Source organism: Carassius auratus, unplaced genomic scaffold (assembly GCF_003368295.1).
Source record: "Carassius auratus strain Wakin unplaced genomic scaffold, ASM336829v1 scaf_tig00216880, whole genome shotgun sequence".
NCBI classification, from domain to species: domain Eukaryota; kingdom Metazoa; phylum Chordata; class Actinopteri; order Cypriniformes; family Cyprinidae; genus Carassius; species Carassius auratus.
This window is the reverse complement of record NW_020528783.1, coordinates 358,087-384,965: the sequence shown is the minus strand read 5'-3', so window position 1 is coordinate 384,965 and position 26,879 is coordinate 358,087. Positions and strand designations below refer to the sequence as shown.

Genomic DNA, 26,879 nt, shown 5'->3' with positions numbered 1-26,879 from the left:
TAAATTACATTTTTAAATATATTCAAATAGAAAAGAGTTATTTTAAATGACAAAAATATTTCACAATATTACTATTTTTATTGTATTTTTAATCGAATAAACGCAGCCTCTGGGAGCATAAAAGATATGATCCACTAAAATGGGAGCATAACTAGGGAGCATGGCAGCAGCCGATCTCAAAAAAGCTTCTGATATAGACCAAATTTAAAACAAATGTAATATTTATTTAACAACTTAACATTTATGGTGACATTAAAATGCAAAAAAAAGAACAGTCAACATATTTTAGACAAATAATAGGAAAAGTAAAAGTGGGAAATGTTTTATAAACCCAAACTGGTCTGGGGATAGAGCTGGTCTAGACCAGAGCCTCACTATCATTAAACCAGCTCTCCTCTGAGCTCAAACGGCAAGTCTGTGTCTCTTCTGCGTCTGTACACCATAGAATCATAAACTCCTCCTGTTACGTCCACATCAGCTTTACCGTATACCCTTCCCTGTGGAGACAAATGGAATAAACGACAACTATAAACAGAAGCGAAACGGCAAACTGACAGTCTGTCATATATAAACTATTGCACCACTGTTCTGCAATACCATAATTCTGCAATCATAATGGAGCTTTTCTATATGTATCCCTTGCATAGGTGTATCTTTCGAAATATAACCAACTGGTTGTTGGTTTCTCACCCACCTCATAGTAGGTGGATACTGGTGCTCGTGGATGAAATCGGGCAGCAGGGGGCAACAGTGAGAAACCCTGCAGGTCCTCGTATGTCCCCCAGCCTCTCACCTCCTCATAGTCATGAGTGAGAGGATTTGTTCCGCGTCTGCCATCTGGAGGGAAGGAAACACAGCACATGCATACTTCAATGTGTACCTTCAAACTAATCCATAAACAACTGTCACTGGAGGGGTTTGCTCAAATTTTGAATACTCACTTTGCCTAAAAACAAAAGAGCTTTTAAAAACAGAAATGTGATGTGATAAAAAATGCCTCCCCTCACACAATCAGTAAAGAACTAAGAAAATTATGTGTACTAAGACAAGGATCACTATTAGGTCCAATCCCAATCCCAGTTCTACCCCTTAGCCCTTCCCCTTTCCGTGTCTTGATTCTCTTTTGGTTGGAGGCGTAAGGGTAAGTGGAAGGGCCACATAGCCATTCAAACGAAGATTTTTCGGGACCACACTTCAAGCGAAGGGGTATGAATTATCTTGGCAACATGGCTGCTACAGCGAACAAAAAGACACATAAATGTAAGCTTTTTTGGCATGAGTAAAGATTTTAACGAAAATAAATAATTTGCTTTATGTTACATTCAATTGTGAGTTCATATTAACGATCATGTTACTCAAAAAAATGTTTGCAAAAAATCGCTAATATTTCCTAACTGCATATCATTACAGACTGCATGATAGTGCCACAGCATATGTCTGATCAGGACGATGACTGCCGTAGTCGTAGACATTGATGGGGGCTAATCCCCCCAATAATTAGAAATCGCTAAACCATTTTCTCAAATATTGCCTATTCGAGAGAGAAAGAGAGAGAGAGAGAGAGAAATGGAAGTTGCGTGTATTCGTGTCTGTGCATTTAACTTTTTAGAGTGAGTTTAATCAAAAACAGCGATTGTATCCTCTCATCGCTGGAAAATATAATGTAGCGTTTCAGGATTTAAACTGTATTTAATAAAAGTCGTGGGGCAGCGTTGACAAGTTTATTTTCTCCTGGATGTGAGCTGCGCGATTTCTGATATGTGTGTGTGTCAGTAAGCAGCTCATTAATAGAGAACGATTATTAAAGGCTTTAATGCACACCAGCACACCAGCACACATGTGTGTATTGTAAGAGCTAGACGACGAATGATGAAGTGTGACGTCATGGTAGTGGTGTCCCAATCCTTAGGGGAATATTTTCTCCCCTACCCCTTGACACTCTTTTTCAAGGGATAAGGGGAAGGGGTATGAAATAGAATTGGGATTGGGCCTTACTCTCATTCATCCTCAGGTTTGTTCATATTTGAAAGTTTCCAATGAAAGACGGACCTGAACCTTACACTCTTACACTCAAAAAACCCTAGAAACACTTTAGCAATGGGCCATAAACACTAACTTTTTTTTTGCTAGATGGGCAGAAAATTATTTAGGAAGGGGATCAGAACTTGAAAGAGGCAAGATTTAAACCTATAAAAATTAAGTGTATAAAAACATTAGATGTAGTCTCACCATGATCCTCAGGCCCTTCAGGGTGAGTAAACAGAGCGGGGCTGTAGGCCTCGGTTGGGTAGTAATAATGAGAACCCTCCTGCTATTGAGGAAAAAGGACATCTTCAGTACTGATAAAACATTTTTGTGAACTCAGGTCTGATCTTTTTCAGTACAAGACAGGAAAAATGTATTTGTATCTGTTTTTGTTTTTCTAAATCACGGGGAAGCTTGAACAGACTGCGTGAGTGTCCAGTGATATACCCGTCCGTAGCTCTCATAGACGCTGCTGTCAGGCTCGGAGCTGCTGTCAATGAGGAGCGTTCGCTGGGCCGTGGCGTTGATTAGCTCTCTGCTCGCATAGCGGGTTGAGCCGCTCACCGTGGACCTGCAGAAACACAGAAGCATCATATTCACAACACACCGCACCTGAAAGTTAGAAAACATGACAAGAGAGAAGAACTTCTGCAAGCAGGGAGTAGTCAATAATTACAGATGCTCTGAAAATCTATCGAAATCTGTCCAAAATATATACATATATAATAACACTAATGCATCACCCACTGTGCATGTTATATAATATTATATATACTGTATTTACATAAGTGAATTATTTATATATACTCAACTAAATTATTTATTAATATTCCTTTCATATTTGCTTTTGATTAACTATTATTAATGACATTTTTAAATAACTTAAAATATATTATTGTATATTATATAATGTAGTGTATGACTCACTTTTGCATATTAGATTTTATGCCTTAACACATCACTGTTTTATGTCTTAATGTTTACATGTCAGTGAATTAATAATACACACATTTAATAATAAATATTTATTTTTCTCTTCGATTTATTGTTGAATATTCTGGGTCTTTTTACAGAAGTGAAATGCTCTGCCTATGCCATTTTAAGTTAAATTATTATTAATAATAATAATAATAATAATAATAATAATAATAATAATAATAATAATAATTGCATGGACACTTTAGACTTCTCATTTTAAATATCCTATTAAAACTCCAAGACTTTTGTCTATTCTGCTTTTTTTTGGGTTCATGACTCACCTGTAGGCTGGTGAAATGAACACTTCTCTGGAGGCTATTTATGGAGATGCAAGCTAAGCAGCATTTCTATATGCCATCTTAAGGGCTTCCTATGGCTACTGGAAGCTGAAGGCTTCATCCAGACAGGCAGAAGTTGTTCAGGATGCCTTTCAACCGTCACAGCATGCTGGTCTTGCTTGTTAGCGCGGCTCGCTAAGGCTCACATCACCATTACTACAAATCTCTATAACCAAGTATTAAACTTTACGGCAGTAAATAACCACCTAGCAAACCTAGCATCATTGCAACAAGTTTAGCACTCACATTTTTATCAGCAAACTTACTAAGTGGGTATACCTGCAACAGAGCTTTGATTCAGAGAGCTAACGTGACTCACCTCTCCTCCTCGCTTTTAGTCTCCTGTGAAATGCTCCTGGTGTCCTCTGAGTGCAAAAAAACAAATGAGAGTGGCGTGTTACAGGGCAGAGGTCACACGACAGAAATAAAATGAAAGCCAGGATGCCAGACAGACAGAACACAAGATTGTTTGCGTATGAAACATTCATCATACGCCATTTCAATTGTTGGTTTCTCCTTACAAATTGTGTTGTGACAGTAGCTTTAATAAACTGATAACAAGGGCCGTTCAAATCGAAAGCGAGAGGAGAGGACGACAGGTTCGTGAATAGAGAGGAAAAGAAAGAAAAAAGGGAGCGAGAGATGAGAGGGGAGAGACAAGACACCTGACAGTTTGAAGGAAGGGGCGAGGCGAAAAAAAGACAGATGGGGTGAGTGAGAGAGAAAATGACAGAGGACGAAAGGGAAAGGGGTTAGATAAGGGGAGAGACGAAGGGAGGAAGTGACAGCTGCCGGGGAAAGAAGAGATGGCGGGATGATGCAGATGGCTGAGGAGGTAGCGTGGATTTAAAAGTGAGAAATCATATTAGGATTCAGACAGTTCATCCCTTTTGCACTGCGTGCTGTCGCTGCGAGTCGACCAGTTTAGGACACGCTGTCTACAGCACGAAGTAGAAATGGCGACAAGCTGAGGAGTTACGCTGTCAATTACCTTTCAGGCTCCTCCCTCTTTTCCATTTGGCGAATAGAAAGCAGCTCAGAGGGTTTAGGAACAACAGAAGACCGCCCACAACCAAGATCACCACCACATAGACAGGAAGACCACGACCTGTTGAGAAACAAGAGTTTTGGAATAAAAACCATGTAATGTGTCTGGACCACAAAATGTATTTCAACGCTAATTGACTTCAAGCTGTAAAAGACAGAAATTTAGGAAAACGTTTTGGGTTTGGTGTTTTTCCTCATGTAACATCTATAGAAGAAATCATCTCCAGTTTTATTTATTTATTTTTTTTTTTCATGGCTAACTGACTGGGAGTGTAGCATTTATTTTTATATAATAAAATTTAATATTTAAATTATAATAAAAAATTGAATTTAAAACAACAATAAAAATCCTACTACTATTACTTGTATCAATTAATATTATTATTATCATTATATCATTATCATTATTATTATTATTATTAATAATAATAAAATATAATTATTTTATTTAAATACACAAACATTAGCTAATAATAATAATAATAATAATAATAATAATCCACAAAGCTTTTCCTTATTTATTTTGTTTAGTGTTGAATGAGGTAATGAAAGCCATCTTTAAAAAATAATAATACTTATAAATATTATATTTTATTTATTATATTATATTTAATCAATTATTATTATTAGAAACCTTTTTTCACAGTACTTCTCATGTGTCTAACATTGAATAGGGTAAATAAAGCCAATGATATTAATTCAAATTTTTATATAAAAAATAATAATAATAATAAATATATATATATATATATATATATATATATATATATATATATATATATATATATATATATAATAAAACATATTATTGATTAAATTCTTATTATTAAGCTTTGTATCATTTTATATAATTTATTATTATTACATTATAACATCCATTTCAAACATTCATATAAAATCAGCCTGACACCAGTTGCTTAAAGCTATTTGCAAAAACAGCTCAAAATCATGTTAGTTTGAGTTAGTTGGCCACAAGATATTTTAATGGCAGTTGTGCTGAAATTCACACACATTTATGTGTGTTCACGATGTCTTGGGTTGAATTTGCACAACTATGCATCACCGTCTTGTTGGATTTGCTATACTATATGTCACAGTTTTGTAGTTGAGAGCGTGTGATTGGTACAGATTTGACACGCTCGAGTCATGCTTCACCGCGTGAAAATACCTCCAACACCACAATAACTAGTTTATTCACTCAGACGAAAGACGCTGATGAATCTCTCCCAGAAAACAAACTGCCTCACACAGTCTATCATTCCCAAATCAAACTGATGACATAGGAACTATCCACGGAAATTTAAAACCCTAATGAATCTTTTCTACACAAACCCAATCAAAATGCAAAATAGTATCGGACCTTCCTCGAATTTGCTGCAAGCTAATGTCAGTTTATTTTGTATCCCGACTCAAGGGTCAATAACTGCCACGCTGTCCCATTAAACAGCACCAAAGAGTTGAGGATTATAGCCTGAGCAAACCTGCAGCGAGGAAAACATTGAGCTCCAAGGCTTTATGAATGCACAGGAAACGGCATGGTAAAGGCCACGGAAACTGAAGTATGAGCTAAGAAATTGATCTGAATTCTGGGGTGTCAGGCCTTTTCTACATTTGATAAATAGCAGCTGCAGTAAGCTGGAGGAAGAAATGCAGCACCTGCAAGAGCCGAGTCCTGGTCTGCTGGGGAGACCCCTTCATCCGCTTCCTCCGCATCTGAGAGAGAGAGAGAGAGAGAGAGAGAGAGAAGGTAAATCACTTAATGCAAGAGAAGAGGTTACATAGTGCAGTCACCTTATTCTGCTCTGAACTAAGAGTCTAAGATCAGAAATTGCAAACTGAAATTGCATTTGATTTATGCATTTTTCTATGCATTTAAAACTAATTTAAGAATAAAAAAAAAAAACAACAACTGAAAAACACTTTGCATCAACACTAGTACTATGTATATCTGAGTCCATTAGAGTGGACAGCAAATACAGAGTAGAAAGGAAAATAATGAATTCCACTGAAAGCACAGAGGTACCAGTGTGTAAAATAAAACATTATGGACCCATTGTGATGTGTAAAGACTTTAGTCGGAGTAAATGGCATATTTAATTTGACACAAACGAAAACGAGGCACTTGAATGGACTGTACTTACATGTCCCTGTTTTCATTTGCATTAAATTACATATGGCTTCTGCTCGACTGAAGTGAGTTAAAATAAGGTGACTGTGGAATACAGAGTATGCACCTACACTACACAATCACCTGACGCTTTTTTTTGGTCTAGTTATTGTTGAATGCTGCTCAAGCTAAAACATATATGCCGTATGTGTTCAAACAGAGGATTTATGGTTTTATTGGAGTTTTAGAGAGGACTGTACAAACTGAACTGTGCTGCTAGTTGTTATTCATCCTTAAAGCGAAAGTTCAGGTAGAAATGCTTTTGAAATGTCCATGCAAATACAAAAGTATTTTTTTATATACACTGTAATAATACAAAACTGTTAACAAGTTTTTTTTTTTTCAAAGAAAATATTTTTATTACATAAGGATCCATTAATTTGATCAAAAGTGACAGTGAAGGCATAATTTTACAAAACATTTCTATTTCAAATAAATGCTTTTGTTTTTTGAATGTTCCATTCATCAAAGCATCCTGAAAAATAAATAAATAAATAAATAAATAAATAGCACCGCAAATGTTTTCAAAATGTATAATAATAATAAGAAGAAGTGTTTTCAAATCAGCAATGAATTCTGAAGGATCATGTGACACTGATGTGACTGGAGTAATGATGCAGAAAATTCCTCTTTGTGCCACAGGAATAAATTAAATTTTAATATATATGCAAATAGAAAATAGTTATTTTAAATTTTAATACTATTACATTATTTTACTGTACTTTTAATCATATAAATGAAGAGACTTCTTTCAAAATCATTAAAAAGTCTTTCCGACACCATACTTTTGAATGGTAGCGTAAATGATGGCAAACATGGTTCTCTTGTACCATGACAAATACATTCAGTCATGTTTGACTGCCTAAATGCAAATAAGATATTTTAAGTTAACAAAAAAACTATAGATGATTTGTGATGTTGTATGACTTCTATGTTCCTGTTTTGGACCTTGACAGCCACCGGTCACTGTATGGGTTTGTTGTATGGAAAAGAGAAGCTTGAACATTTTTTTAAATATCTCCTTTTGTGCTTCTTCTTAGACAGTGAGCAATATATGGCAGACTTTTGCTTAAAATTGTTGATAATTGTTAAATAAGTAAGGTTTGTTAGTTCTGCTATCAATGAACTCTGAGCTAAATTGTGTTTTCCGTATTTTTCCGTCAGCTGCCTGTGCTCATGACTAATTTATTTTGCAAATCAAATGCTATGACATTACAATTGCTGAATTCATTATGTTTGCAGAGGGAATGTAGCTTATCATCATTTATCATACATCACATGGTTTTGTTTTCTGTCTCTATCCCTCTATCGCTCGATTTTTCTCCCTCTCACTCACAAACCCGGCAAGATACAGACTGAAATATGCATTCAGAAAACACACTGTGGCACTGATTGGGGTAGACATGAGGCTCAGCCGTGATCTTTGCATTACAAATGAGATGTGATTGGTCGCATTGATGAATGGCTCATCAAATCAGTGGAAAGTAAAGCCGGTGTCTGAACCTACCAGAAAACCATCATGGCTGGAACCCAAATGACAAATGATTGAGTTTATGTGTCGGTAAGCTTTATTAGACAGGCTGAGCTAAATGTACCGGCAGTGGTGACGCTCAGGATTTTGTTGTTGTCTGCATAGCTGCTCTCTCCCATTGTATTGATAGCGTTGACTGAAAGGTTGTATGTAGTGGAAGGGTTAAGGCCTGTGACTGTGTACACAGTAGCTGTTGGAGGAAACACGTCCACATACATGAAACTGGCTGATCCCGCCCACCGGTACCTGTCAATCAAAAAGATGCTAATGTTTATATACTGTTTTTATACATTTCTAAATTAAACTTATTTTTTCCTTTAATTCTTTGTTCATGTTACGTTCTTGCTACCACTTGGCTTTCATACAGTTCAGTCTGAAAGTCTGAGATTTAATAGAAATGCTTCTGTTTTTTAAGTTTTTGTATTACCAAATGTATTATCACATAAAAACTAAACGAAAAGTTGAATTAAAAATGTAAAGAAATTTAAAATGTAATATACTTGAAGCTTCTTTAATTTCAATTGATGTCTTTTTTTATATATATCATTTTTTTAATACATTTTTTATATCACACTTTTATTCACAATGGGGTCCAAACACTAATGAAACAGTTTTTATTTTATTTTTTTTAATTTTTTCAGCTCATACTTTTGTACAGAATATACTATTATTAAATATTTTTTCACGAAGTAATTTGCATAAAAATTTTAATTTAATATAAACAGGAATTTAATAATATATTATATTTGGTTTGTCAGGCTTTTGCTTTAATGACAGTAAAACTAGAGCTGCATGAACTCCACAAGTCTATATAAAACTAAATGACTATGTGATCAGCATGATTTAAGAATGATAAAAAAATAAATAAATAAATAAAATCTTAAAATTAATAAGAAATATTTAGAATTTTGCATTCAAGGTGTTCACCTTGAGTACAGAATTTCAAATATATCTTGTTATTTTTACATAATAAATTATTTTACATTTTTCCAAATTCTAAATAATAATAATAATAATAATAATAATAATAATAATAATAATAATAATAAAATGGTATTTTTAAAGATTTGTTAATTTTTTTAAAATTATTATTATTATTTAAATTGTATTTTATTTAAGTCAGATTTAGATTTTCTCACTTTCATTATGGTCTCAAACCTCTGGACCAGACTGAATTACTGTGAGCTGTGACATAAACCTCCCTTTCCTATCAGGAAAGCATATATGGTGCTATGGACTTAGATAAAAACATTTAAACATCAGCTGACTGAAATGTGTGCAGTGTTGTGACACTAGATACTGAGAGATAAAGCACACCCACAACACGCACCACATGTTCTAGACACCTCACAGCGCATTTATGACAACTTCACCTGACACGGAAGTTCTGTGTCAAACCACCGTCAAATCCAGGCATCCATTCCAGAGTTACAGAGTTATGGTCGACACGGAGCAGCTTCAGGTCTGATGGGGGATCGGGGTGGTCTGAGACACACGCAGAGAAACAGAGAGAACACAAGCTCATTAAAAATACAACTACTGCCTGTATCTTATTGTGTTGTTCTGAGAATGTTTATTTAAGTGGAAAAGAGAGACAGAGAGAAAAAAAATGAACAGGCTACTTTTCTGTCAGAAAGAAATATGCGTGTCAATAATACACTTAATACACAGTTAATACACAGTTTTGGAAGAGGGTGAAGGGGTCAATCCAAAATCACAAAGCAGGGAGCAAAAATCAGCATCCTTCCATTTCCCAGTCGATTGATGATAAGAAGCACATACAATGTATCACCGCTGCATATTCATCGCAGTAAAAAGGGATGTGGACAAAAAAAGAAGCTGATATTGGATTGTATTTCATGGTTTTTATGATAAACACACCACAGACCTTAGAGAAACAGAGAGAGCAACAGAAAAACAGCACACACACACTCACACACACACACACACACACACACACATATTTGTGTATATGTGTATATATTAGATATTAGAAATTACAGACTCATTATAGATTTAGAATATAAATCAAAATTATTTACAATTAAAACTTTTTATTTATTTACTTTATTTATTTTTTGTACGCCTGTGTCTGTTTGTTCTCATTTATAACATTTTTATTTATTCATACATGTATGCTAATCACGTCCGCCTTTCAATAAGGATCAAGAGAAGGTGACCTGGCCGGTCTCCAGCGTGGCACTGAAATGCTCACTTCCTGTTTGTACGTACTGGTGCTGAGGAGCTGGATGTCTAGAGAGTCCGCTCCCATGCTGTTGTGGGCGGTGCAGGTGAAGATGGCGTAGTCCAGCGCTGCGCTCACGTTTATGACTGTCAGAATGCTGGTGTGTACGGTCCCTGCAACCTCCGTCTTCTCCTCGTACCTGTCAAATAAAGTCACAAAAACACTAATATGAGATATTCAGTACTGAAACACAGTCGAAAAAGATTTGCATTTGCCATTTCCTTAAGGGACTGAAAATCTGCAAAGCCACAAATCTGTAACTATATAGTTATTAAGAAAAGAAAAGTATGGGCACACTTCAGTATGCAAACTAAAAAGAAGCTCTATCCATCCATCTATCTATCTTTCTATCTAAATAATTTTGTGTAATCTGTTATATATTGATATACACAGATACAGATTTATACAAATATATTTTATTAATATATTTAATATTAATAATTTACATTTTGTGACAGATGGCTAGCATATCTAAGGCTGAAATTAAACATTAAGTAAAAGCATCACAATAGTCTTTGTTCATTGGTTAAAACTGAAACAATAATAAAAAATAACAAAATAAAATATTTAAAAAAGTAAAAAACAAAAAAAAAAACCTTGTTGAGAAGGAAACAAACAATGTTTGATGAGTTTCAATAATACAATGCAGCCTTGCAAGCTCTAACAAACACCATCATTACAAGTCCTAAAACACATGAAACAAACACATGCACACATACTTAAACTTTAAACACTGTCATTACACATTCCACACACACACAGGTATGTGATCATGGCTGCTGCACATGAAAAAAAAAACTCTCTTTCTCTCTTGAAAAACACACAAAGTGCTTACAGAGCTATCGAATTGGAACTGCTCATTGATTTATACTCTTTTTAAATTAAGCAAATCATAATCATATATACTCAAATTATAATTCTGGGTTATCTTTTTGAGAGGTGTATAAAGACATTGATTTCCGAATGAACATAGCTTCAACAAACCCATTCACATGCAGTAGAGCATGCTATCCCATGAAGCTACTATTAACAAGAGTGGATCACCTGGGGTTGCCGAGGTCTAAAGGGAATCCATTTTTTGCCCAGGTGAACTGGACCCGAGGAACGCCTAGTGCCTGACAAACCACATTTGCATCGCTGCTGCCGTCCCCTCGGCTGGCCACCTTCCTCCACTGCGGCCCCTTCTGAAGCTCTGGAGCAACTGCAGAAACATAGAACAAGTGTTTAAAAGACCGGAGCTCATTTACAGGCTGAGACCAAATCCCTTATCATCAGTGCATTATTTTATTGAATAGAGTACAGTACTGTTTCTGTGTATGAAATAAGTCTCTTATGATCACCAAGGCTGCATTTATTTGAATAACAACTACAATGACAACTGCAACACTGTGAAATATTACTACAATTTAAAATAACTGTTTTCAATATCAATTTATTAAAATATAATTTATTCCTATGATGCAAAGCTGATTTTTTTTTTTTTTTTGCATCATTACTCCAGTCTTCAGTGTCATATGTTTCTCAGAAATCATTCTGATATGATGATTTGCTGCTCAACAAACATTTCTCATTATTATCAATGTGAAAAAGTAGTGCTGCTTTATATATATATATATATATATATATATATATATATATATATATATATATATATATATATATATATATATATATATATATATATATTTATTTTATTTTTTATTTTTTTTATTTTTTTGCAAACATGACATTTCTTCAGAAGTTCAATCTAACAGCATTTATTTGAAGTAGATTTATGTGTCACATTGTCATACATGTCTTTACTACCACCTCAGATAAACTAAATGTGTCTTTGCTGATTAAAAGTAGTACTTTTTAATGGTAGTGTTTATTTTGTTATCATCTTGTAAGAGATTATGGTTTGAGTTACTACTGAATACAACTGCAGTCTGTTTAATCTTTTAATCAAAAATATCCTTAAAGTTGTTAGTATTTAATCATCTCATATTCATTATTTTGAATCAATTTTCACTCAAACTAAAAGGGCCTATATTCTAAATTATCTAATTTCTCAAAAGAAAAGTCCAGACTTACTGGTTAATATATCTTTTAACCCATGTATAGTGTATAGTGTGACTAGCAGTACTCACAGCGTACGATGAGTTGTCCTTCCACACTGCCAGGAGGCGCTACGCCGTTGTCCGCTGTACACTTGTAAAAACCTGCCCGGTCACGGGTCACCTCATAAATAGTTAACAAACCAGTTCCTTCATCTTCACTCTCCTCTCCCAGATCATCGACTTCCCCTTCACCCTAAATGCAAAACACACACACAATCCTGTGGAACTCATAGAAAAGCCACAAACTCACAAACAAAAAGTTAGAAAAATCCCATATACCGACTAAGATCGTGGGACACTATAGATGCCGAAATGGTCGGAAACGGCCCCTAACGCTGAGAAATGTGGCCTTTGGAAAGGAAGCTTTAATGAAAGCTATTTTTCTCCATTTAGGCCAGGAGTATGAAACATAAAGGTGAGACATTGTTGTAGTTAGAAGGGTGAAATATAGCACCTTTGTTACAGGGTAGCTGTGACGCATGCTTAGAGAAGAGAAGTCGGAGAGAAAGAGGGAGTTAGAGACAAAGAGGAGAGATGTGGGAGATAAATAGAGGTGATAAAAGGAGAGAAAACTAAGTACAATATTGTGGGGAAAGGATGAGAAGAAGCAAAAGAGAAAGTGGGGAGAAAGCAAAAGAGAAATGAGAAAGACATCGCTCACCATCCACTTCCAGGAAAACATACTGTAGGTGATGGGGTTGGCATCAGCGATGCACAGTAAGTCTGCAGTGTCTCCCAAGTTCACATACACAGGATCAGACTTCATACGCACAGTCGGGGCATCTGGAGGTCAAACAAAAACACTATTACACATATTTTTTATAACATAAAAAGGTAGAAATAATTCTATAATGCATAAATAATAATGTTTAATAGTGATTCAATCGTTTATTATATAGGATTATGATTTAGAATTTTCTTTATTTCACATTTTCAGCTATCATTTTAGTTTTAGTCATTTTATGTGCTTTTGTCATTATTATGATTATTATATGTCAATTTAGCTTTAGTTTTCTAAATTTTGGAAAACTTATTTTATTTGGCATGTAATTTTTTTTTTTTTTTCAATCTATAATTTTCTTTATTTCATATTTTCAGCATTCATTTTAGTAATCTTATGTGCTTTTGTTATTATTTTTATTATTATATTTCAATTTAGCTTTAGTTTTTCTACATTTTGGCAAACTTCTTTTATTTGGTATGGGAATTATTTTTTTATTTCAATTTATGTTTTTCATCTTATATGTATAGCTACGTTTAGCTTTATTTCAATTTACGAAAATATTTTTTCTATTTTTTCAGTTTTATTTAATAACATTGTGCTATGTTTATGAATAAATACAAACTCAATATAGTATATAATATAAAAAACAAAACAAAAAGAATAACAACATTTTAATCAATCTGCACTTGCTAAATAACAAACATTCTATTTATAAAATATCAAAATAAAATCTAAAATGATTTAACTACATTATAACTATAAAACAAACATAAAATGGAATAAAAAATGGCATTCAAAATGATAGCGTCATTTGCGTATACTTGTTCTTCATTTAATGTGTGCTATACATGTAAGAATGAACGTCTTGCCAGACTTGCCTCTGTTTAAGTCTCGATACTGTGCGCCTCTGCACTTCCTGTTTGAATTATTCACAGACAGTGGAAAAAACCTTAACAGTCAAGGTCTATTGTAATGTCGTCCCTATTACTGTTATTTCAAACCCTCATGTATTCCTCCATGGCTGGCTGCAAACAGTCTTCAAGTCACTGTGGCTACAGCACAGGCCGCACATGTTAGAACAGAAGTAATGCTTACTGAGACAAAATAACAACACTCTCGAACGGCTACAGAATTCACACCACCTCAAGAAGTATCTGCCACACTCTGTTACAGCTGACATTTCTAGATGCTTGCACTGACCAGCTAAGGTCTACACAGGTCATCCGTGCTGATACAATAACAGAATTGCTATTAATAAATTACATTTATAGCCATGGCCATTCATTACTATTTAGCTATAAAAGTTCTTTCTCCCAGAGCTCTAATAAACCTATATTTCAAAGACAGAAACAGAAACACCAAATGTTACTGTACTTGTCTTTAGAGATTTCTGTTAATTCAATTCTTTATTTCATGCACTCCTACACTTCATTTATTCATCACCTCTCACAATTACAGAAAAAAAGAAAAGAAAATAAACATTAAAACAAAACATTAATAATCTCAATGTGAATGCCTCAACAAATTAAGTGCAAATAAAATATTATATAAAATAAATATTATAAACCAATTATACCTATCTATCTTATATACAAAAATGATATAAAAAACAAATAAAATCAAACATCCTTTGACTATGAATAAATTCATTCATATTTCTAAAACATATACATAAAATAAAATATTTTAAAATAAAATATTGCATTTGCTATAAATAAACATAAAAAATGATAAAATATCAAAATAAAAAATGTAACAAAAGTAAAAATAAATAAATAAATGAAATATCACTGCTATGATATAAATATAAAAATAGCAAATGTAGTATTATATAAATATATAACTATATATAACTATATATATATATATATATTAGCTAGCAAAATCTTTTGACTAAGAATATTTATAAAATATCAAAATTAAACAAAAGCATTTTTAAAAATCAAACTGCTGCATTTGTTATTAAAATAAATATAAAAAATGTAATTATGATATAAAATGCTTTGACTATGACTATAAATACAATAACTATAATTATAAAAGAAACTACATTATAACTATAATTTTTTTTAAATGATAAAAAAATGAAATATCACTGCTTTGACTGTCCTCACATACAGGGAAGTAAGTTATATTAAAAATTCCTAGAAAAGTGGACCTAAAATGATTGCCTCAGGCACGTATAGCAAACTACTCTGCCCTATCTCCATCCCAGCCCCCAGGAGGATCATATCCTCAACCATGTGGGCCATTACCACCAGCCTAATCTCTGGCATGTTGGCGTGTACAATCCTCCTCTGCATTGTTCCTAACAGGCAGAAAGAGGGGGGCCTACATGGAAAACAGCACCATTGGTAAAAGCTATTCAAATGGCCCATACATAATGAATATCTAGCACTGTCAGATGCTATTGTATGAGGATGTGGAGATCCATTAGTGCAGAAGGATTTGGAGGAACATGCAGGCCTAGATTTGAAGCAGTGCTATTATTTAATCATTAAGGAAGTGGGAGTGCTCTTTCTTTCTTTTTCTCTCTTGGTGTCCCTCTCTTTTTCTTGTGTGTCTCCATCTGCGTGTGGGTTTGAATAGGCAAATAAATATGTGGTACAAATATTGAAAACAGCATAAATGGATTTTGCGCCACAACTTTTGTGGTTATTTGTACTGAGGAAAAAATATTTCATACTATCCCGACTGAAAGCATTTTAACCTTAAAAGATGCTTCTAACAGTACTGTGAAAATGCATCCTTATTAGATTAATTAGCATTTATACATATTCAATAGTCAACATCTTCAATTCATGTGGCATGAGTTGTTAGTAAAGATGTTGACTCTGTGTAATCATTCATGCTAATATGAGTTTGTCCAACCCGATCTCATGGCAATTCGTAAATTTTTCACAAAGGTGGCTTATTAACCTCACTCGTACGATTTTATACGATTTGTCTAAACCCCAGTGACGGTTAGGTTTAGGGGTGGGGTTAGGTGTAGGTCATTCGTACAAATTCATACGAATTGTGCAACACGTAAAATACGTACGATTTGGCAACAATCGTACGAAATTGTAAGAGTGTGGTCGTACAAATTTGTACGACCACACTCGTACAATTTCGTACGATTGTTGCCAAATCGTACGTATTTTACGAGTATAAAATCGCACGAGTGAGGTTGTACAAATTCGTACGAATAAGCCCCCTTGTAAAATACGTACGAATTGGCCGTGAGATAGCGTTGGTTTGTCTCCCAACCATCCATGACTGTAAACAGTCTCAAGACATTTTGGGTGCCTATTTATTGGTTAGTCATGCCCACAGTGAAAACTCATTGGTTTCAAGTCCTGCTTTACTAAATCCTGCTTTCTATAATAAACAATGGTGTCCAAAGGTCTGAGACCACTATTAAACTTAAACTTAAACTAACAGATTTCTTTTGTCATTACACATAGAAAAATATTAGAGCTACATCAAAAGTTAAATATATATATATTAGGGGTGTAACGGTTCACAAAATTCACGGTTCGGTTCGATACGATACACTGATGTCACGGTTCGGTTCGGTTCGGTACGTTTTAGATACAGCAAAATGTAAAAACATCTCAACTTTTCAGAATGCTGCAAGCGCACCGCGGGTCATGTGACAAGAACTAACCAATCAGCTTCATCCTTTCCCGTAACAAGGTTGAGAGCTCAGCCAAGATGAAGGAACAGCTGTTCACAGTTGTATATGGATTGCAATTTTGAAATAAATTTAGTAGCAGAGCTACTGCAAGCGATTTTTAGAGCTGCAAATCCATTTATCATTCGCTGAAATTTCCGCGTCTCATGGAGAGAGCACGTCATTGTTGCTTAGCAAAGACAGACGCCTCATGAGCGCTTCTGCCCGAGCGCTTTGGAAAGGAGGAGAAAGACGCGCTTAGCGTTTTCCACGCGTTTTTAGGCGCTATATGTGAACGGCCCCTAAGGCGCTCGCTCACTCAGCACGCGCTGAAGGCTCGTTGCAAAATGTCTAATGCATTTAACAGACCAGAAATATAAGATCCTAAAATAACCAACAGGTCTGGTGTGGGTGCACTTTGGATTCCCTGTAAGCTATAATACCGGTGTCTAAATGGTTGGTTACTGGAGGATCTTCTTTTTTCTGGTATGTTAAACACATTGGCCATTTTGCAACGAGCCTTCAGCGCGTACTGAGTGAGCGAGCGCCTGACTGAGTAGTACCCTAACATAAACATATAAGTTGGTGTTTTTTTCTTCTTCGGGAGTGTCAGGGGCGTTGCCTGTTACGTCGTTTGGGTTATTGGGCTACCTTGTTGAACGCATATCATTATATTTCTCTTTTTTTTTTTTTTTTTTTTTTTTTTTTTATATAATGAATTAGTCCAACGAACCGTTCGGTATACATAATGCGTACCGCGTACCGAACCGAAAGCATCGTACCGAACGGTTCAATACGAATACGCGTATCGTTACACCCCTAATATATATATATATTATTCTTTATATATATATATATATATATATATATATATATAAAGAATAATATATATATATATATATATATATATATATTAGGGGTGTAACGATACGCGTATTCGTATTGAACCGTTCGGTACGACGCTTTCGGTTCGGTACGCGGTACGCATTATGTATACCGAACGGTTCGTTGGAGTAATTAATTATATTTGAAAAAAAAAAAAAAAGAGAGAGAGAGAAATATAATGATATGCGTTCAACAAGGTAGCCCAATAACCCAAACAACGTAACAGGCAACGCCCCTGACACTCCCGAAGAAGAAAAAAACACCATCTTATATGTTTATGTTAGGCTACTCAGCAGGCGCTCGCTCACTCAGTACGCGCTGAAGGCTCGTTGCAAAATAGCCAATGCGTTTAACAGACTAGAAATGAGAAGATCCTCCAATAACCAACAGGTCTGGTGTTTGGGTGAACTTTGGATTCCCTTTAAGCTATAATGGTGATGGCAAGAGAGTGGTGGATAAAAAAACAACGGTATGTCGCATCTGCAACATGACAGGGTACACCAGCGGGAATAAAAAAAAAAAAAAAAAAAAAACACCAGCGGGAATATCTGGGATATATGCGTCAGTACTATCTGGGAAAAGACGAAAAAAAGGAGAAACATGCACGCAGCAAACTATCCCTGCAGCATTTAGAAACTATAGCTTACAGGGAATCCAACCCAAACACCAGACCTGTTGGTTATTTTAGGATCTTATATTTCTGGTCTGTTAAAGGCATTCGACATTTTGCAACGAGCCTTCAGCGCGTGCTGAGTGAGCGAGCGCCTTAGGGGCCGTTCACATATCGTGCCTAAAAACGCATGGAAAACGCTAAGCGCGTCTTTCTCCTCCTTTCCAAAGCGCTTGGGCAGAAGCGCTCATGAGGCGTCTGTCTTTGCTAAGCAACAATGACGTGCTCTCTCCATGAGACGCGGAAATTTCAGCGAAGGATAAATGGATTTGCAGCTCTAAAAATCGCTTGCAGTAGCTCTGCTACTAAATTTATTTCAAAATTGCAATCCATATACAACTATGATCAGCTGATCCTTCATCTTGGCTGAGCTCTCAACGTTGTTACGGGAAAGGATGAAGCTGATTGGTTAGTTCTTGTCACATGACCCGCGGTGCGCTTGCGGCATTCTGAAAAGTTGAGATGTTTTTACATTTTGCTGTATCTAAAACGTATCGAACCGAACCGAACCGAACCGTGACATCAGTGTATCGTATCGAACCGAACCGTGAATTTTGTGAACCGTTACACCCCTAATATATATATACATATAGTGATAATTATCACTGATACACTACTATAGTTTTTGTCAATATTTTGAATAAGATTTTTTAAGGTTTATTAATTTTGTTGTTTTAGTTATTTTAATACTTCAACTTAAACTAAACAAAAATTAGAAATGCCATGGCAACTAGCTGATTTTTTAAAAATTATTATTTAGTAATTAATATCTAAAAATAAATATATTATTATATTATTTATATTATATTTTTATATTAATACAAGTTTAAAAATTGTATAGTATTTTTTCAACTAATATTTAATAATAATAATAATAATAATAATAATAATAATAATTATTATTATTATTATTATTATTATTATTATTATATTTTAATTATATTTTTTTATTTGAGTTTTTTTATATTTTAAGTACAATTTGTTTATGGCTATAGTTGAGGCTAATAACCCTGAATTATTCAATAATATTAAAGTAATTAATATGTTTTATATAAATATGCAAAATATAATGTCACTTTATTAAATAATTTATGTGTGTGTGTGTGTTTTCAAACTAATTATTTTAAACCTCCCCTGCATGTTATGATCTTTACTTGTTTCTTACTACAACATTTAGCTTTCAGGCAGGAGAAATTTGCTATTCAAAGCTTGTTACATTTCGCCTGGTTAGGATGAGTTAGATTTAGAGTTAGAGTTCCTCACACTGTACATCCAGCTTAAGCTTTGTGCGGTTCTTCCCCTCAGCGTTGGAACACTCTATGATGTATTCGCCCCCGTCCTGCCGAGAAACGTTCACGATTTCCAGGGTCCAGTCATCGAAGTGATAACGAGGATCTCTTTCTGTCACAAACATACAGACGTGACACAACCCACACAGAACAGGTGAATCACAGAGCTGTGACAATAAAAATCCACAAACAGGAACTTTTCAAATCCTGTACATATATACACACTGAAACAGCTGGCTTATCCGCTAAAGCCCTTCTCCCAGAGAAACCTCTTTAAAGGAATACCACAAGGACCTCGACACAAGAGTGCTGAGAAGCTTTCAACACAGAGATGAAAACCGGAAGCGCTGTGTTGCATTCAGAGCGACAGCGACGCTCATTTAGGCTGCATATATTAGCACGAGATCACATCTGCCAAGGTGCAGTGCCAGAAACCCTCAATGTTTTATTCAGAAAGCATACGGCAATGTGTGTTCACGTCTGTTTGTGTGTAGAGCGCCTATGAGGGCGACGTGGTTCGTAATGTCATGTACGTAGTGCTGTCTGCTACCTTTCACAAGCTTCTCGCCCTGAAAAATCCACTCGCAGGTGATTTCATCTGGATTGCCGGAGACTTTGACAGGAAGCTTGGCGGTTTCATCCTCAGTGACCTGGACCTGATCCGGCTGCTCATCCGAAAACTCCGGCGGAACTGAATTACACACAGTGACACACACAGATACATAACATTCATTTGGAAGGTGCTAGTATGCAAGCAAACCTATTCCTAAACTTGACAATAAACTCAACAGTTAAACAAAGAATAGTGCTTGTCACACTGTACTCTACATAAACAACATATCTAACAAATAAGGAAATACAGTAGCAACTCTAATTAAGTGGTAGAGCATTGCGTTGGCAGCGCAAGGTTGTGGGGTCGATTCCCAGGGAACACATGTTAGGTAAAAACTGTTAGCCTGAATGCACTGTAAGTCGCTTTGGATAAAAGCGTCAGCTAAATGCATAAATGTAAATGTAATTAAAGACTAACACTTACTCTGCACTGCCATTAACACCCCATTAATTAGAGATATAAACTCATGACGTTTCATTTTGAAATTCATATAATATTTCTAATTGATTAAAACCACAAACCAAATATTTTTACACACTCCAGGTGTGTTCACGATGTGTGTTTTTGTGTTCACTGCTGTGAGTGTTTGCACTTTGGATGGTTAAACGCAAAGCACATATTTTGAGTATGGGTCACCATACTTCGCTGTATGTTGCTTCACTTCACTTCACTTCACTTATGTAAAAATCTAATTACAATTTTTACATGCATACACACAAACAACCAAACACACACACACACACACACACACACACACACACACATACACACACACATACACATACACATACACATACACATACACATACACACATTTCACAATTCACGTCTAGTAAAATTTTCTCAGTTCTCGTATGGCAAAAAGTTCATTTTGCATCACGCTCATAACTGATTTTTAGCAAGCAACAGATTTTGAGTTGTTTTCTTCTCTAAAGTCTGGAACTGCACTGGTCTGTTGTGAATAAGGCGCATGATTTATTGAGCTGTGGATCTCTCTGGGGGGCTTCTATGTCTTTGTCTCATTAATGTACATTGTGCCATTTCAGAGAGAATGAGGATTCAAATGCAGATTGTAACACAAACGATTTGTTTACATCTACAAACACACACACATACACAAACACACAAACACACACACGCACAAAAGCTCAAATATATTCACAAACACTAAAAAAGTGAAAGATGAAATATTATCTTAATATAAGACAATAAAGCAGGCAAAGTGATAATTAATAGTCTGTTCTTAAACAGAAAGATATTTCACAGACTGTGGAGGTTCTGAAACAGACAAAGAACGTGCACACACACACACACACACACACACACACACACTCACACACACACATTCCGTCACGCTCACAAAGCGTGTTAGGCTTTGAAGAGTTTGCTGGCTGGATCAGACAAAACAAGATCAAAGTCAAACAATAATCATTTTGCAGACAAAGACACACATGCACACATCACACCACACACTCACCATACACATTAAACACAGGTATAGACTCATTCATATATATGGAGCCAGAAGAATCTCAATAAAGATAAATGCACACACTACATTCACATATGCACACACAGGATCCATACATGCACACACATAATTCATAAATACACACACAGGATACACAAATGCACACAAAATTCACAAATGCACACACAAAATTTAAAAAGCACAGAAGATTCACAAATGCATACAAAATTCAGAAATGCACACAAAATTCAGAAATACACACACAATTCAGAAATGCAAACAACATTTACAAATGCACTCAAGATTCACAAATGCACAGGACAAGATTCAGAAATGTATTTCTGATGCACACACACATATATCTTGATTTACAAACTGCTTGCGGTCTGTGAACTTCACTGCATTTGTGTGTGAATTTTGAGACTCCCTTGACTTGGCTCGACACACAAATGCCTTTTTTTAAACAGGGAATGATCTGCAACCAATCAGATATCCCCTTGTTTAGCCAATCACAAGAATGCACCCCACGTGGGGAATTGTTTACTTATAAGCCAATCAGCGAACAACTCACTTTCCTCACGCAGCGAACGACTCACTTTCCTCAGCGAACGACTCACTTACGTTACCTCACACAGCCGGCGACTCACTTTGCGCAGCCAGCGACCCACTTTGCGCAGCGAACGACTCACTTTCCTCACGAGTCACGCAGCGAACGACTCACTTTCCTCACCCAGCGAGCGACTCACTTTCCTCACGAGTCATGCAGCGAACGACTCACTTTCCTCACCCAGCGAGCGACTCACTTTCCTCACGAGTCACGCAGCGAACGACTCACTTTCCTCACCCAGCGAGCGACTCACTTTCCTCACGAGTCATGCAGCGAACGACTCACTTTCCTCACCCAGCGAGCGACTCACTTTCCTCAGCGAACGATTCACTTTCCTCAGGAGTCACGCAGCGAACGACTCACTTTCCTCACCCAGCGAGCGACTCACTTTCCTCAGCGAATGATTCCTCAAGCAACGAAGTTGAGCGAACGATTCACTTTCCTCACGCAGCGATCAACTCACTTTCCTAAGCGAACGACAGCCGCAGACCCACTTTTCGCAGCCAGAGAGCCACTTTCCTCTCGCAGCGGACCACTGACTCTCTCTTCATGTAGGGACTGAATATTATAATTAAAGTGACTTCTATATTGCATCCAAAAGAATATTTAGATATATTTAAATATTCAAAAAGGTTTAAACATTTTTTTTTTTTTTTACTTTCATTAAAATATTTCAATAAAATGAAATAATTGCCTATTGCAAATTTATGAATCCATGGTTAACTTTTTTTTCTGCAGTCACTGGGCTATGTGTATTGAGACATTTTTTAATTTATATTTTGTAAAAAATAATAAAAAATAAACCTGAATTGTAATCTAAACATCTGTATTTTCATACAATTTAATACAATTGCTGTGTGAACACGTTCATGTGATTGGCTTATAAGTAAACAATCCCCCCACATGGGGTGCATTCTTGTGATTGGCTAAAAGAAGGCAGATATCTGATTGGTTGCTGATCATTCCCTGTTTAAAAAAAAAAGCATTTGTGTGTCGAGCCAAGTCAGGGAGTCTCAAAATTCACACACAAATGCAGTGAAGTTCACAGACCGCAAGCAGTTTGTAAATCAAGATATATGTGTGTGTGCATCAGAAATACATTTCTGAATCTTGTCCTGTGCATTTGTGAATCTTGTTCTGTGCATTTGTGAATCTTGAGTGCATTTGTAAAGGTTGTTTGCATTTCTGAATTGTGTGTGTATTTCTGATTTTTGTGTGCATTTCTGAATTTTGTATGCATTTGTGAATCTTCTGTGCTTTTTAAATTTTTGTGTGCATCTGTGAATTTTGTGTGCATTTGTGTATCCTGTGTGTGTATTTATGAATCATGTGTGTGCATCTATGAATCCTGTGTGTGCATATGTGACTGTAGTGTGTGCATTTATCTTTATTGAGACTCTTCTGGCTCCATACATTCAAACATAGATCAGAATGCTTAGCAGAGCAAAATAACAGAAAGCTATACAAACCAAACCCATGTTAAAACTAAGGCTATCAATTACAATTTATCCCATAATTTGTATTTTATTTTATTTTATTATATTCATCAATAAAGAAATGATTTAATTAATCATCCCATTATTAATAAATAAATAAACTAATTATTTATTTATTTATTTATTTATTTGGCAATTAAATAAATAAATTATTGATTGATTGATTGAATAAATACAGTTTATTAAACAGGATTATACAGGATTATAATGACTAAATAAATAGATGAATAATCCCATAGTTTATAAATAAACAAAAAAATAAATGTATTTATTTATTGTGTAGAGGGTGACAAAACCATTTGTAAAATGACAAATGCATTTTAGTAGTATTTTTTGTAGACTATATTATGACATTGTGTTTTAACAGGACTGTCAGCTGACTACAGTCATCATTCATCACATGAATCACATTCAAACGTGTTCAGAAAACTCACAGAGCACATTCAGAGTGTAGAAGTTGTTGACACCCTCGGACAGCACATTACTGAAGGCCTGACAGGTGATCCTTTTCTTCCAGTGATGGGACTCAAGAGTGAGGGACAGCTTACTAGTTCGGGACATTCCACCAAATTCAGCCTTTTTAGGAGCCTGGTCAACTCCCTTCAGCCTGAGAGAGAGAGAGAGAGAGAGAGAGAGAGAGACAGAGAGAGAGAGAGACAGAGAGAGAGAGAAATCAAGCATCATAAAAGACATGACAATGTACATTGTTATTTCACACAGACATTTTATATAAAGTGGAAGAATTTTTAAAACTTCACAGTAACAGTAACAGCGTTCACCTGCTGTGAAATCTTTTTGTTTGCCCGACATGCGTTAGGGCCCCACAGGGACCTTCCGACAAAACTGAAAACCTATAAAACCCGAAACAGACCAGTCCTCCACTCACAAACACTTCAGATTTATAGCTGAATTTCTTTCGAAATAAAAGCTGAGCCACATCATTTGGCTTAGCTAGTTAAAAAAAACTACAACTGATCTGCTCACAATCGCAGTAAAAGTCTTTTTCTTTCAACTAGCCACATACTGACAGCACCAGAGACTGACTCTAACAAGGCAATGACTTAGTGATCACCAGACGCCAGTCGAAACCTAATACAGACATTAAAAAAGGTCTCGGGTGGATTGCCAAACTGCCCATCAGCCTATGCAAACTTTTGACACTTTCCTGCTTCTACAAAGAGCTTTTATTGAGTCCTCCTGCACAACTTCTGCTCTTTTTGTACAGATCCACATCAGAAGACATCAGTTATTGCACACTTCTCAATTCTGGAGTAAAATTCACAAAATATACATGCATTTCCAAGGTACAATACTCTGCAGTCTATTGATGTGAATAAATCAGATGGACATCAAAATCCCCTTAGGAGTTTTGGACTAAGTAAAAGTGTGTTTAGCTGTGGGTGTGGGTGTATTTGTGCGTGTGTGGGATGATGTGTGTGAGTGAGTGTTTCAGTACATGACGGGGCCCAAACTCCAGCTGATATTTGCAGTGGGATTGCTGCTTCCGGCCAGGCAGTCCAGGTCCAGCGTCTGACCCCTGCGCAGCTCCTGCTGCTTGGCCACGACCTTCACGCTCACTGCCGGAACTGAGCGAGAGACAATACCAAGAGCAACTCATTAGAAAGAATCTGATTTTAAGGCATATATATATATATAAAAAAAGGGAAAATAGTAATTTATCAAATAGTTTATTTTGATCCAAACTCCCAAACTAAACAGTTCTAACCCTATCTATTAACAACCCATACATGATTTAGGAGAATATTTACATACTTATTTATTTGTTCAATTTAAATATGGAAAAAAAAAAAAAAAGAGAGAGAGGTCCATTTAAAGTAGCATTCAAATGTTTGGGGCCAGTAAGGGGCCTTGGTAATTCACCAATGCTGCATTTTGTTTTGTTTTTTTGATCAAAACTCCTTCAAAAACAGTAATATCTGAAATATTATTACAATTTAAAATAGCTTTTTTTTTTCTATTTTAATATATTTAAAAAGTACTTTAATTCCAGGAGCCATTTCTCCATTCTTCAGTGTTACATGGCCCATCAGAAATCATTCTAATATGCTGATTTACTGCTCAAGAAACATTTCTAATTATCAAAGTTAAAAATGGTTGAGCTGCTTAATATTTTTGTAAAAAAACATGATTTTTCAGGATTCAAAAGAATTTTGGACACTTAATAAAATATAATAGAAATATTTTGTAAATTATAAATGTCTTTACTGCTTGATGAATTAAATACATCCTAATAAATGCATTAATTTGATTATTTTTTAATTTTAATAATAACTAAAACGTCTGGTTGGCAATTTTAAAGTTGTATTTGTTGTTCAATTTAAAATTCAAATGAACAAAAATATGCTCAGTTTATTTATTGAGAAGTTTTATTATGCTATTATCATGTTTGACAGGCAGAAAAAAAAATTGAAATACAGAAAGTATGAATTGTACAAAAAAAAAACAGTAATAATTTGTTGAATGATGTCTATAATAAGTAACTGACTACTAGCCAGTTAAATAGACCAAAAAAAAAAAAAAAAAGTAGATTAGCATCACTGTATGTGTGTTTTTTTTCGAAACATACACAGAACTCTGAGTTTGGTCTGGGCGGACAGAACTTTCTTGGCTTTGTTGGAGGAGTCGCAGCGGTAGGTGGCCAGATTGTCACTGGGCTGGAGGGTGAGAAGCAGCTCTCGTGACACACCACGCTCTGAGGACACCTGCCTCGATGCGGTCTGAATCACTTTATTGTTCTGTAGTTCACACACACAGACATGGAGGATTGTTTTAACGGCAGACCTAAAAAAAAAACAAATCATCTGTAACTGTCATGAAAACTGTTCATACCACTACACACCTTCAACCAGACCAGCTGACCGGTGGGATTGCCACCACTGGAGAAGCAGACCAAACGAAGAGCTGTCCCAGAGTGTAAGAAGACGTTCGGTGGAGGTGCATCTAACCACACCTTCTGAGGAGGATCTGAGAAAAAGAGGAACAGACATCAACTGAACTAATATTCCAATATGCACATTG

At 35.5% G+C, this 26,879-nt stretch overlaps 1 protein-coding gene across 2 annotated transcripts in view; it reads right to left on the bottom strand.

Annotated features, from left to right (window-relative positions):
• Positions 1 to 219: 219 nt before the first annotated feature.
• Positions 220 to 26,879, bottom strand: part of LOC113099206 (nephrin-like) — a 66,046-nt gene continuing 39,386 nt past the window's right edge. Inside the window, exons 12-30 of one of the 2 annotated variants that reach the window (XM_026264305.1) lie at positions 26,701 to 26,825; positions 26,428 to 26,596; positions 25,297 to 25,426; positions 24,275 to 24,447; positions 20,204 to 20,344; positions 19,628 to 19,765; positions 13,092 to 13,213; positions 12,461 to 12,623; positions 11,376 to 11,532; positions 10,319 to 10,470; positions 9,460 to 9,571; positions 8,151 to 8,332; positions 6,045 to 6,101; positions 4,333 to 4,449; positions 3,661 to 3,706; positions 2,473 to 2,596; positions 2,230 to 2,311; positions 695 to 837; positions 220 to 497 (exon numbers count right to left, since the gene is read on the bottom strand). In XM_026264305.1, coding sequence (XP_026120090.1) covers positions 381 to 497; positions 695 to 837; positions 2,230 to 2,311; positions 2,473 to 2,596; positions 3,661 to 3,706; positions 4,333 to 4,449; positions 6,045 to 6,101; positions 8,151 to 8,332; positions 9,460 to 9,571; positions 10,319 to 10,470; positions 11,376 to 11,532; positions 12,461 to 12,623; positions 13,092 to 13,213; positions 19,628 to 19,765; positions 20,204 to 20,344; positions 24,275 to 24,447; positions 25,297 to 25,426; positions 26,428 to 26,596; positions 26,701 to 26,825 — 2,450 coding nt within the window. In that variant the 3' untranslated portion in view covers positions 220 to 380. The remainder of the gene's footprint in view (positions 498 to 694; positions 838 to 2,229; positions 2,312 to 2,472; positions 2,597 to 3,660; positions 3,707 to 4,332; positions 4,450 to 6,044; positions 6,102 to 8,150; positions 8,333 to 9,459; positions 9,572 to 10,318; positions 10,471 to 11,375; positions 11,533 to 12,460; positions 12,624 to 13,091; positions 13,214 to 19,627; positions 19,766 to 20,203; positions 20,345 to 24,274; positions 24,448 to 25,296; positions 25,427 to 26,427; positions 26,597 to 26,700; positions 26,826 to 26,879) is intronic. The other variant, XM_026264307.1, reaches the window with a different exon arrangement.